The following is a 13,085-nucleotide window of genomic DNA, read 5'->3' as shown; positions in this document are numbered from 1 at the left end:
AGAGAAGAACTGGGTGGTCCAACTACATCAAGCACCATCTCATGGCAGAGACCAATACTCTATGACAATCTAAACAAGAGGAGCCAGGGATTGGAGGGTTCCCTCAGTTCAGACATCAGCTTAGGCCCAAGTGGTCCCACATACCCATTACCCCTCAGCTTCTGGCCTCCCCACACCTCTGCCCATGCCATTTGTAGGCACTCAAGTACCCACAGAACCTGAACATTCTAGGCACTGCAGGCCCTCCACAGCTTTGAAAGGTCACTTCCAGCATCTCCAGCAGCTTCACCAATGCACCTGCATGTCCACACAGACATCCCAGGGCCTAGATCCTCACTCCCCAAATTCCCTTGTCCTGAAACCCAACAGTGCTCCACTAGTCTCTTCAGCTGGAAGCTCCAGCACCACCCTGGGATGCTGAAACCTGGAAGCAGCACCATGGAATGGGGAGTCCACACAAGCTTTACTCTTTCCAGTGGGCTGGAAAAAGTTTCATCCTAATGGACTGGAAGACTGTGATGTAGGCTACAACCCCTCACTGAGCAACCCCTCAATAAGCAAGGCAATGTTTTTGTGGAAAGGAATATCTATTGTCAAAGCACCTATTATTTCCATTTGTATTTATTAAGTCAAGACCACTACAATCTCAACATGGGAAGATACTGGTGTCTGTTTAACCAGAGACTAATACATGGTGAAGAAGATATAAAAGACTAGAGGTGGATCAATGAAAACTCTTCTCTCTTCCTGTCACCTCTGCCTTGTGCATTTCCTTGGACAACCTTTGCCGCAGCAATTTTACCCAGGAGAGCACAGAGTCTGGCCAGCTCTGGAAGATGCACACCAAGGCAGGTGGTCACTTGGTGTCATCTCAACAGAAACAGGTGGAATTATGTCAGTTGGTACCAGGTGAGAATACAGGCACGTAAACCTGGGGGGATGGATGCTGATACACGATGGCTCCGGTCAGCCTGTCCAGTCCAGCTCAGGTACAGACAGAGCAGGTGGACATGGGAGGGGAAAATGGTGTATCCGGGTCTTTCTCACTGGGTTGTCTGGACCAGGCACCAGGACAGCAGCAACCAGGGGTTGCCAGGTCTGTCCCTTTGTCCCCGGTGGCCACCTGCACAGTGCCAGGGCCTGGCTCCTCCCTATGGCACTGCACAGGTCCTGCCCCAGCCAGCAGTGCTGGCCCATGTGAGCCCAAGGTCACCGGAGAATCAGGCCTTGTAAAAGTTAATTTGTCCTTCCTGGTGGAGCTCCTGGGGCTGGACGCTCTGCAGCACTGGACAGTTTCCACTCAGCCTGCCTGCACATCGGAATGAAGGAGAGAAAACTCTGACCTCCTGTTCCTCCTGGGCAAGGTCTGGCAGCAAGAGAGAGGTCTGGCAGCAGCACATTTTCAGAGTGAGGAAGAATCACACCCTGGATGCTGGAGAAGGGAGAGCTGTCAACTGATATGTCAGCACTGAGCAGAAGAAAGCTGTGTTAAAGGGAATATAAAAGCCTTGAAACTGAGCCCCGGAATGCCCAGAGCAGGACACCAATCCCCTTTCAAGCTCCTTCAGGTGACAGGCACCCACAGGACCTTGCTCCACTTTGCTCCTCATTAAAGGTTTGTCATTACTGCATTATTTTTAATATACACGTAAAGGACTGACACGCACACCCACCTGTGACACGCGCACAACAGGAAACCATTGCCAAAATATACACTATAGACAAAGAGTCCGTTCACACTATATATATGTACAGAGTCTGTGGGCGCAGTCTGGCAGCGCCCAGCTGGCCTGGGGCTGGGCATGGGGGACGGGGTGGGTGTAAACCCCTCAGGGCTTCACACACTTGCCCTTCTTCTCCCGCCGCTGCAGTTTCCGAAGGCGGCGTGTCCAGGCGTCCCGCCACTGGATGACCAGGCTGTTCTTGTCGGCCATCAGTCCAGGCCGGTCAGTGGAGTTTTCGCTGATCCCCATGACCAAATACTTCTTGCTGATCTGGATCTTGGGGCACTTGCAGGACAGGTCTTTCAGGTGGATCCACAAAAAGTTGTCACCGCGCTTGACCCGCTCGTCACGGCATTTGTAGACAGAGAGGATGTTGATGGTGAACTTGGCCCAGTTGGCCACTGTCTCCATCTCAAGGATGTTCACCTGGACCACTGAGGGAAAAAAGCGGGAGGCATAGTGATGTGGGATGCTTTGCCTTGCTCCCCAAAGGAAGCCTGGGGATGGGAACTGCCCTTCCCCAGCAGCCCCACCTGCCTCATCCACTGAAACTTTGGGAGGGCTGATTTGGGGACCCCTCTCTATATGGAGTGTCCCCCAACCCCTGGATGCCTTAATCTGCCCCACCCACAGCCAGCCCTCATCTGCCTCTGGGGCAAAACCCAGGGTGGCTCAGGGAACTCAGAGGTCCTTACCATAGTCCTTCTTGCAGTACTTCTTCATGTTAATCTTGTAGTTGCCCTTGGCTGGTTTGCAGTAGGAGTCACAGTCTGCGGCAGAAGAACAGTGGGTTGAGCACTGAGGGGCTTGAGGCACTTGAGGACTCTCCCACCACAGGACAAGAGGGAGTGGGGTGGAGGACACAGCAGCAAGACCCAGCCTGACAGAAGGTGGGTACTTGACTCCTTCTGAGCCAGGGCCTGAGCACTGCTGGGGATGGGGGTCTCTCGAGTCCAGCTGCTCCCCTGGCACCTTACAGGGGCTGGGGGCTCAAAGACCAGTACAAAGGGCTGATACCACATCAGCTGGGAAGAGCTGGGAGAGGCCTCGGGTGCACTGAGCAGACTGCCACTTGTGGTGTTCTGCAGGATAAGTCAGCACAGGGATCATGGAGGAAGCCTGGGGACTCCTTCCAGACACAGAAAGAGATGGATAGGAGGAATGCAGGTGAGGTGACAGTGGCCTCCACGGAGGGCTGGCAGGGGCCATGGCCAGGGAGAGTCAACAGAACAGCTGTGATCCTGCAGGCCTGGGTGATGTGGGAAAAGAGGATTTGGCACCAGTCTCACAGTCAGCCCCACGGGGCAGATCCAAAGGCAGGTCTGACACCAGACCAGGGGGGTTGTGATGCCCAGAGTGATTCAGCTCTCAGAGGCCAGAGTGGTGGGCAGCACCCCCAGGGGACAGCCCTTCCAGGGACCCGTGCCTCGTGGGTTCCCATAACTGGGGAAGGGGACTCAGACTGTGGGGAAGGAGGCAGGTGAGGGAAGTGGCTCTGCTCTACCACGTCACTCCTGCTGCCCAGGCATCCCCTGCTCAGGCTGCACCAGAGGGGCTGGGGAGGCCACCAGGCTGCCCTCCACCACCCTGCTGTCCCCAAGGCTCCTGTCCTCCAGGAAACTTTTTTCTGTGCATTTCTAAAGCCCCCAGATTTGCATCTCAAGCAGAGGGAGGGCAGGGAATGCCTCTTTCCTTCTCCCCAAAGCCTTTGATCCCAACAATTGCCCGAAGCAGCCCTGTTCTCCTCCTTTCTTTCCCCTGCCATCTTCCTTTGAACATCTCAATTTGTCTCTTTCCAAATGGCATGCTTTTTTCTGAGCCCATCTTTCTTCTTTTCTCTGCCTTTTGCAGGTTCTCCCTCTTGCTTGGCCCCGCATCCCAGGACAGAGCCAGCAGCCTCTAAAGTTGTCTTTGTTTGTGGGTTGCCACAGTGATCACTGGGGATGGAGGCGAAGCTCTGGTGGAAGACGGGGAATAACAGAACCCTGTGCCAAGGGGAGGAGGAGAAACAAGGAAAGAAAGAAGCCCAGGAGCACAAACTCACTCTGGGCTCTGCTGCTCTCGTCTCTGCCCTACTCCTTTTTATCTCTGACTTCATGCCACCTGTTCCAAATTTGTCAGTGATAGAAGCAGTGCAGTGTGAAGCTAATTCTTGGCAGAGGGGATGAGCTCTGATTCTCAGTTCAGCCCCCCCATGGTGCCACACTGCCCCTCTGCCTGGGCTGGCAGAGCTGCCTTGGCCCTGCTGCCTCTCCTGAAACAGCTGTGGTGGCTACAGAGGGGGCTCAGAGCCTCTCCATATGGGTGGGGGTTGTTGCTGAGTGTGCTGGAGTGCTCAGTGGTGGCACTGAAGGTGCCCTCACTCACTGCATCCCTGGGGTGTGCTACAGTCCCAGCCTCAGCCTGCTGTGTCCCATCCCAGACCCCACCGCACCCCCTGAGACAGACCACAGGCCCATCCTGACAGCACTCCATCCTTTCCTGCTCCACTAAAGGGACTCTAGAGAGACCTTCCACATTATTTTGGGGAGCACGCATCAGGACAGGAGACCTTTTCCTCCCCAGGCAAAGGGGCACAGAAGCCATCCTGCACCTGGCATCAGTTGCCACAGGCCTACCCACGGACACTGGGCACTGTGGGGGAGAAGGGTGGCATGGCCTGGGTGCTTGGCTGGAGTGTGGCCTGGGCTGGGGGGGTGGAGTGTGGGGTGATGTGGGGTGGAAGCAGGCTGTGGGACAGCCTTAGCCCACTTGCCACCCCCTTCCCTTGGCAATGGGCATGAAAGAAAAGCAGAAAAAAATCCTGTGATTGCCCTGGGGTCCTGCTCATGATTAACAACATAACACTGTGATTCAAAGGAGCCAGAAAATGGTGTTGGAAATTAACAATTTAGGATTAGTTTAGGGATTTTTTTAACCACAGCTTTGTGCTGAGGAACATTCCTAAAATGTAAAATCAATTCCTGCTCCAATTATCTAAGAAACTTGGGAAGAAAAAAAAAGTCCAAATAACTGGAAGCATTTCCATTTCTTGGCCTTGAGCACGTGGCCTCCTCCATCACTGGGTGTGGGTCAGACATGGGTTCTGTGGCTGGAAAGTGGCAAGGGATGTCAGGGCAGATGGATCCTGCCTGCACCTCCCCTAACTGCCTCTCCCTGAGCATCCTGTCCTGTTCCTGCAGGGTTTTTCCATGGGAGGGCTCTGCTCGGGGTCTCAGCCCCCCAGTCCTGATCACAACACAGCTATGGACCATGGTTCCATCCTCCCAAGCGCACTGGGATGCTGTGTGCCTGATGGAGGCTGCTCCCACAGACAGGCCCTGAGAACCCATGGCTTTGCACATTCTGCAGGGCAGTGGGGAGAAGAGCAGGTTTAGCCGCCCTTCTGCTGTGTCCGTGCAGCTGGATGTGGCAGCCAGCCCCACCGATGGGCTGGAGGTCAGCAGAGACCTGACACAGCCCATGGCATGAAAATGCACCCACAAACCCTGAAATGCTTCTGCATCTCTGCAAATGCTACAGCTCCATCCCTGACACTGATGCATGTCTGGGACAAGTTACAGGGCAATGTCTGAGACCGAGACATCACTGGTATGTGTTACAGCCTCATCCCTGACACTGCTGCATCCCTGGGATTCACTGCAGTCCCATCTCAGGCACAAATGTATCCTTGAGACATGCTACAGCCCCAGCTCTTACACTGCTACAATCCTGGGAGATGCTACAGGTGCGGAGTGGGAGGAGACAGCTGATAACCAGAGCCACTGGCCTGGTGTGGGCATTCCCCATCCCTGCGGGGGAGAGTGTGTGGGAGAGGTGGCAGGTTTGCACATCTGGTTTACTTCTCTTCTCCTTGAAAAAAAAAGGAATATTTTGTTTTTAGAGAGATGTAACTTAATTAAGTGCTATGCCTGCAAATCTTCTACTGCTTACTTTGAATTCCCTTTAAGTCCTGTTTTGCACTCCACAAGTTTTGTTAATTCTGTTAATGGGGAACGTGGATTTTATTTTTTTCCACTAAGTGGAAAATATTTTAAGATAATAATCATAAAAATTATGAGAAGTGGACCCAGGACATTTCATCACCAAGCCAGGCAGTTGCTCAGGCACAGACATCAAAGCTGGGCCTCAAAGGCTTTGGAACATTGGAAAGGCAGGAGAAAGCTGGGAAAAGCGATGCAGAAGATCGCAATGTCAGTGAAAAGCCTGGACACACCCAGGGCCTGAACCCCAGCACGGAGGAGGATGGGGAGAGGGTGGGAAGCCCAGCACCTGAGCATGGCAGCCCTGAACAATGTCCCCCTGTTCCTGCCACCAGCACCTGCTGCCGAGGCAGGGCGGGAGGTGGGGAAATGCGGGGAGAAGGGGCTTGGAGACTGCCTGAGGTGCTGAGGGCCCCTTGGGGAGTGCCCTGCTCAGGGACAGCGGGGGGCTAATGGGGCAGAGGGGCATCAGGGAGCGGGCAGGGTGTGGGCAGGAAGCACCACTGTTGGCAGCCCTGCTTGCAGGACAAGCACACCAGGTGCAGGTAACCCTGGCAGCACCAGCCAGGGCAGCATCACTCTCCATCTCAGATCCCCCCAGTGAGGGGAGCAGCACAAGCCCCACCAGGTCCCCTGGTCCTCCAGTGACACAGATTCTGGGCAGAGACAGCTACTTTGCATTAAGGATATTTGAGCTAGAAGCCAGAAGTCTTAAACCAACAAACCCACAGATAAACTGGAGGCAGTTTGAGGCAGACCTGCTCTGCTAAAACAGAGCAAACAACCCAACTCTCCGCCAGTGCTGTTTATTTTTTTGCAGCTGAACAGCTCAGACATCGTTGTGAGACTGTTCCTATTTATAAAGCACTGGAAGGGAGTCACCTTGATTAACTCTGCTCCATGTGACACTCTCTTTTGGCAATAAAACTGGCCAAATCTCTCATTCTGTCCCCCCATTTTTTTTCCTTCTCCCAAAGCCTGATGTTCCCAGCTCCCTTCTCACAGCAGGCAGGGCTGGCAGGACAGGCAGGAGCAGAGGTGGTGGTGGTTTGCCCTGTCCCATGCAGCTCCCCCCAGCAGTGGCACCATCACTTCAGCTCAGCATCTTCCCATCAGGCAGGATGTGCACTCTCTCCCGCTCTGCCACAGTGAGGAGTGAAACCTCAGCCAGATCCAGGCAAGGGTGCTCCTCACCATCGTGAAAACACTCCTCTCTTCCAGAGCTTCTAGGGCCAGGGCTGTGAGGGCTCAAAAGTGCCCATAGGTGCTGGGTGTGGTGCCAGGCTGCGCAGAGGTCCTAGGCTCTGCACTACTCCTTGGGGTCCACCTGGGCTAAGCCAGCACCGCTCTGCATGGAGTTACCAGTTCCTCCTGTGCACCTCCCCTCTCTATCCCCATCCACACACTTTACTCCTGTCAGAGGAACACAATCATTAAGGTTGGAAAAGGCCTCCAAGATCAATTTGGCCTTCAACCAAATACCACCATGCCCACCAAACCACGTTGCAAAGTGCCACATCTACTTGCTTTTTGAATACTTTCAGGGATCGTGACTCCACCACTGCCCTAGGTAGCCTGGTTCACTGCCTGACAACCCTTGCAGGGAAGAAATTTTCCCTGATGTCCAACCTGAACCTCTCCTGGCACAACTTGAGGCTGTTTCCTCTTGTTCTATGCCTTGTTCCCTGGAGCAGAGCCCAACCCCCCTGGCTGCACCCTCCTGTCAGGGAGTTGTAGAGAGAGAAGTCCCCTCTGACCCTCCTTTTTTTCAGCTGGAGCCCCCACAGCTCCTTCAGCTATTCCTCATCAGACTTGTACTTCAGACCCTTCCCCAGTTCCTTTCCCTTCTCTAGACATGCTCCAGCCCCTCAGTGTCTGCCTTGTTGTGAGCAGCCAAAAATTCCATCTCTTCAACACACCTCGTCCCTGGCTCTCTCCTGCTGACAGCCAGTTCATGCACAGGGTTGCAGTGGCCATCCTGAAAAATGTTCCCAGAGGGCTGGAGAGCACATCCCAGGCACACACCAGCCTGGAAAGAGGCTGTTGGCATTTTCCACTGCCAAGGCAAGGTGGCCATGGTAAGGGAAGCTGGGGAGATGGATACAAACAGAGCAACGGCTCTCCAAGAAGGGTGTAGGGTTCCTTGGGACAGATGTACCCCAAACAGGGCACAGAGAAGCTGCTCATTAAATATGGGTGCGGAGAGCTGGAGGGGCCCCTGTTGTCTTCACAGGTGCACGTGCCATTGGATGGAGTGGAGGATTGTTCAGGATGTCTATTCCACCACACTGGAATGCAGGGGAAGACTGGGTTCTTGGGGACAGCAGGAAGAGGGGTGGCCCAAGGAGGGAAGGGGCTGCTTCTTTCCCAGCTCCTCCCTCTCCACCTGGCTTGGAATCCCTACACGGGAGTAGACCTGGGATGGCTAGGAACAGCCATACTGCAGTGCTGAGGGGACTGCAGAAGGAAGAAGAAGCAGGGAGGAAAGCCCTGCTACAGCCCTCTTTACCCTGCTGGGTGCATGCTGCAGCACTGGAGGGCTGAGCATGGTGGCACTGGATCCAGGGGCTGGCATAACACTGCTTGCTGCTGCTGGGATGTGACATGACACGGTGGGAGCTCAGGGCACTTGCGCGGGCCCTTGGTCCCTGGCCAGGCTGGATGAAGAACCCTAATCCACCAGTGCAGGGAGCATCCATTCACCCCCTCAGAGGTGCCCAGCCTCAGCCAAGCCTCTGCAGGAGCACAAGTGAACCTGCAGCTTGGACTGAGATGCCAAATTTTCTACTCCGGTCTGGGCAACCAGGGCAACTCTTGAGAAAGCTCTGAGGACCATGGCAGCAATGCCTCCCTTGCCTGTGCAAGGCCTGCAGTCTCTCAATGAAGCTGACACCTCTCTGTAGGTGACCACAGCAGTGACACTGGTCCCTCCATGGTCCCATCATGCATGGTCCCATTGCGCATGGTCCCATCACCCTGTGCAGCCAGGACAAGCAGCTCATACCCAGACTTTTCACTCCTTCAGACCTGGATGAGGTGAGCACCATGTCACCCACATACCAGGGGAGACCTGGCAGCCTGTGCCCCAGCACAGGGGCCCCAGAGCCTGCCTGAGACCTGCCAGATCCTCACTGCCTTGGCACCTCCCAGAGAGCTGGGGTCTTGCAGAGGCCAAGGACACTGAGCAGAAACCTCTTGTACTGGTGCTCATAAAAGGCGGTTAAACAAAGCCAGCTCCCGAGCACCCACTGGTGCCATATGCCACAATCCCTGCCTTATCTTGCCAAGGGAAGGCAAGGCCCCAGTGGGCTGCATAACTGCTCTCCTCCTTGGAGGTTTGGAGAAAGCCTTTCCTGAAAAAGTCCACCAATCTTAAGTCAGTTCCTTTCCAGAAATACACAAGATTTTAAATCTCAGTCACATCTTTCACTAAAATTTTTTTACCATTAATTTTTTGCCAAATGGTTTGGTAGAGCTCAGCCCTCCCCGATGCTGTGCCAGGGAGAAAGGGAAGGTGGGATCTGCCCCCAGGTCTCTGGGCAGGACTGGGGCCATGGACTTGGTCAGGGACATGGAGCACTTACCTGCGGGTGCCTCTGTGCTGGTGACCAGGGAGGTGGGGTTGATGGCAGGAATTTCTGGAAAAGAACGGGAGAGGTATCTTAAGGATGAGATCCCCAGATCAGGGGGTGACAACTGGGAAAAAGCCCTCTGAAAATAGGCCACAAGGAGATTTTGTTGGTCACAAATGAGAGATGATGGGATGAATCTGACCCGACCATTGCAGACCATTGAATAGACCTGGAGATGCAGACTGAGTTCAGTAAATTGGGGCAGGCTGCAATTCTGCAATCCCCAAGAGCCCTAAGTGTGAGGATGTGTGCCCCAGGGATTGATGTTCCCCGGGTGCTCAGCTCATCTGAACTCAGTTTGGACATCAGATGACTGCTTGGCTGACCTCAGCATGCTTCAGGCTGCCCAGCACAAGAATAAATGTGGGAAAAGATAACACTTTCTCAGGACTCTTGGCAGCAAAACCTGGAGGAATTTCTTTCCTAAACTCAAATTTGGGGAAGAACAGAGAGCAAGGAGCCAGCTCCATCAGTCACCTGCACTGCCACTGCTCCAGCAGCCCAGCAAAATATTGCAGGGTGGGAAGTTGTTCCTCTGCCACTTGGGTCAAATTCAAACCCACTGTGACAATAAACACAGTTTTATGCTGACAACAGGTTCTGGCCTTGCCCCAAAAGTGACCGCGCTCAGGGCTCAGCTGGGTGAGGAGGGCACTGCTGTACCAAGGATGGGACCCAGCAGAGCTGTTTCAGCCAGCTGCAAGCACTGACCCAAGGGGTCATCCAGAGCCTCCTGCACTGGGGCAGGTGAAGCCCAGGTCACCCCAGAAAGCGATCAGAGAGTCCTACTTGACCACTTCCTGGAGAATATCCCTAAGGACAGACAGCCTCTTGTCTGAGCCTCCCACCCACCACAAACCATCCAAGGTGACTGGGGGACCAGGGGGCATCCCCTAGTGCCTGTGGGAGTCCCTGAGTGCAGGGCAAGGCGTGGGGCACTCACTGATGCAGGGGGCCACTGGTGAGCGGCTCTGCTGGTAGCCCTTGGCACAGCGGTTGCAGGTGAGGCCAGTCACGCCATCCTTGCACGGGCACTGCCCCGTGGTCTGGTTGCAGGTCTTGCCGGCCGCACCAACTGGGTGGCAGTCGCAAGCTGGGTGGGAGAGAGAGAAATGGTTATGTGAGAGGGGAGGCAGAACACAAACCCCAAACTGGACCGAAGGTGCAGTCCCAGAGAGGTGAAGAGGAGGGGGACCCTTTCAGAGCACCACCAGAAATCAGCTTCTGGGGCTGGCAGAGCACAGACCCAGCTGGACCCATGGGTCTGGACCAACCATGGCCCCACATGCACTGTGAGCAGCACCGGCAGGAGGGCGAGTGGACAAAGGGGTTGTCCAGGGTATGGCCTTGCTGACAGGGATGCTCAGGATGAGCACCTTGAGCCTCTGCAATCCCCACGGGTGCCTGCAGCCACCAGCTCTCATTTAAGATCTTCCCCTACCTCAACTCTAGGGAGATGTTCCTGTTGCAGCAGTAAAAACCATTTTCTTTACTTGCTCCCCTACCTCTGAGCTTTTCAGTCCATGGAGCTGAACCAACACTGGGTTTTTACACAAACTTTGACCTTGTCTTGGTTTAAGAATGAAGTAGGTTTTCTCAATGTTTCCCAAGCTCATAAGCCTCGATGCCCCTCCTGACTCCTGGAGACCCTGGGCAAAGGATGACCCCACACCCTTCCATCACTAGTCTCTCTAGGGACAAGGCACACCTGAGGTGGGTGAAAGTTGTCTTTGCTCTCAGAAGAATGCTCCATCATGTCACACTGGATGATGGACCCACTGAGGATTGTCTACACGGAGGGATGTGGGAAGGAGATGCTTGTTCATGAGAGGACCTTCCCATCTGCTTGCCTGGAGCTGGGCTGGCTATGAGCTGGAGGAGGTTATCTTGGCCTCCATCAGTGTAAGAGTTGAACGTGATTTCAAAGCAAAACAAAAACATCTCCCCCACCCGCCCCCGCAGCCCCCTGATGTTACTGTTTCCCTAATTTTCACCAGATGGGACTGGTGGGAGCACCATGGCACTCGAGCCCCCCTCCTGCACAGCCAGAAACCAGAGCGAGCAGCCTCTAATGGGGACCAGATGCTCCATCCTTATCAGATCTTGGCTAAGACTGGAAGCGGACATCTTTCTGACAGGGATATTTTGGGGGCTCAGCTGTGATAACAAATGGCAGTGAGCAAGGGAGTCTTGGCATGACGGAGGGCTGTTGGAAACACAGGGCCTTTCTTGGGCCCCAGCGGTCCACTCCTGGTGTAAAGTATATGAACAGACATAAATCTCAGGCCAATCAGGATCCAGTTCATCTAAGCTGATCCCTCTCCATGCGGTGGAAGGTGGATTTCAGTGGCTCTGGATGTTTTACCCAGACCAGTAATTAAGGCAACTTTGCTCATCTTAAGTGCACAACTGATCAGTGTCATTAGGGTAGGAGCTTGGTCCCTGCCAGAGCAACCTCTGCTCACTTGCCCTGCCACAGTGGGATTTCCCGCAGTCCCACAAAAATACACTGTTCCTTCCCCCTCCCATGGGAAGAGCACCCCATGCAAGAGTGCTTACCCTGACAGTCCTGCACTGCAGCACGGTCCACCCCACCACTGCAGCTTGTAGCATCTCTGTCCTTCCTCACCCTGACATAACCTGTGGAGGGGGCTGGCTCAGGGAGCCTATCCCAGCCCCAGGGAAGGCAGGGCTGGGGGCACGGTGCAGCTCTGCACCACTGCCCACACACCAAGCCCTGCTGTTCCCAGCCTCTGGCTGCCAGGATCTGGCCCATGGAGCTTGAATGGTGGATTAAGTCACTAGCTTGGAGCTTAACTCATCAAGCTGTGCTTGCCAGAAAGCATGTCTTGCACCTCATATTGAGGGTATTTTTGCATCTTGAGGCTTAGCTGCTACTGCTTCACCAGTTTTCACTGGAAAAAGCTCACGGTCTACAGCTTTGTTTAAATTACTGGGATTAATGCACAGCCATCCTTTATTTGACTTTTCAATTACCACCATTGAATTAATCCTGTAGGTTGCTCTGCCTTTTCCATCTTCCCAGCTTTTCCGTCCCGCAGGGTCCAGCAGTGATGCTGGCAGTGGGAGGGAAGCACTCTCCGCTCACTGGCCAGTGGCCAAGGGAGGGGTCTGCTCAGTTAGACACAACCTGCAGCCAGTATTTTTGTGCCTATTTCAAGGATACTGCATCCCAGCAGAGGCAAACCATGGTTAAAGAGTTATTTACTAACACGTGCTGGGGTTTGTTTAAATAAGATGTAGTAGTTCCTGGCCTCTGAGTTAGTGATTTGCCTCCTGAGTATTAACTGAGCCATCTGCAGCCTGGTCTGGTGGAAAGTGTCCCTGCCCATGGCAAAGAATTGGAACCAGATGATCTTCAAGGTCCCTTCCAACCCAAACCAGTCTGTGATTCTATGAGCAACTGCCTTCATTGCGATGCTCAGCCTCTGCTCTGGGCCAGTGCTGTGATAGGTGGAAAAGCTTTTGTTCAAATTCACAGCACACTCTTCCCATCCACCTGCTCCATGCCTGCTCTAAACATCCACTGCCAGGATCCTTGCATTGCCTTTTTCTTGCAGGAGTGTAGATACCTGAGCTGCAGCTATGGAACACATCTGTAATAAAAACAAGTCCAAGTTGTCTTGTCACATCTCTGTGTATTTATATGCCTTTCTGGGCACACCAGCTCTCCATTGCCTGCACCTGGGACCTTGCTCTTCCTCTAAGGAGCTCCCAGTCCCTAG

General features: G+C 54.1%; 1 protein-coding gene across 4 annotated transcripts in view; it reads right to left on the bottom strand.

The window, feature by feature from the left end:
• Positions 1-580: 580 nt before the first annotated feature.
• NTN3 (netrin 3) overlaps positions 581-13,085 on the bottom strand; it is a 33,501-nt gene continuing 20,996 nt past the window's right edge. For all 4 annotated transcript variants that reach the window (XM_066198253.1, XM_066198252.1, XM_066198254.1 and 1 more), the window contains 4 exons: positions 10,283-10,432; positions 9,292-9,345; positions 2,420-2,494; positions 581-2,158 (listed from right to left, as the gene is read on the bottom strand). In XM_066198253.1, coding sequence (XP_066054350.1) covers positions 1,830-2,158; positions 2,420-2,494; positions 9,292-9,345; positions 10,283-10,432 — 608 coding nt within the window. In that variant the 3' untranslated portion in view covers positions 581-1,829. The remainder of the gene's footprint in view (positions 2,159-2,419; positions 2,495-9,291; positions 9,346-10,282; positions 10,433-13,085) is intronic.

Source organism: Chamaea fasciata, unplaced genomic scaffold (genome assembly GCF_029207755.1).
Source record: "Chamaea fasciata isolate MVZ Bird 193981 ecotype frontalis unplaced genomic scaffold, bChaFas1.0.hap1 SCAF_16, whole genome shotgun sequence".
NCBI classification, from domain to species: domain Eukaryota; kingdom Metazoa; phylum Chordata; class Aves; order Passeriformes; family Sylviidae; genus Chamaea; species Chamaea fasciata.
This window is presented reverse-complemented; position numbering and strand designations above follow the sequence as displayed.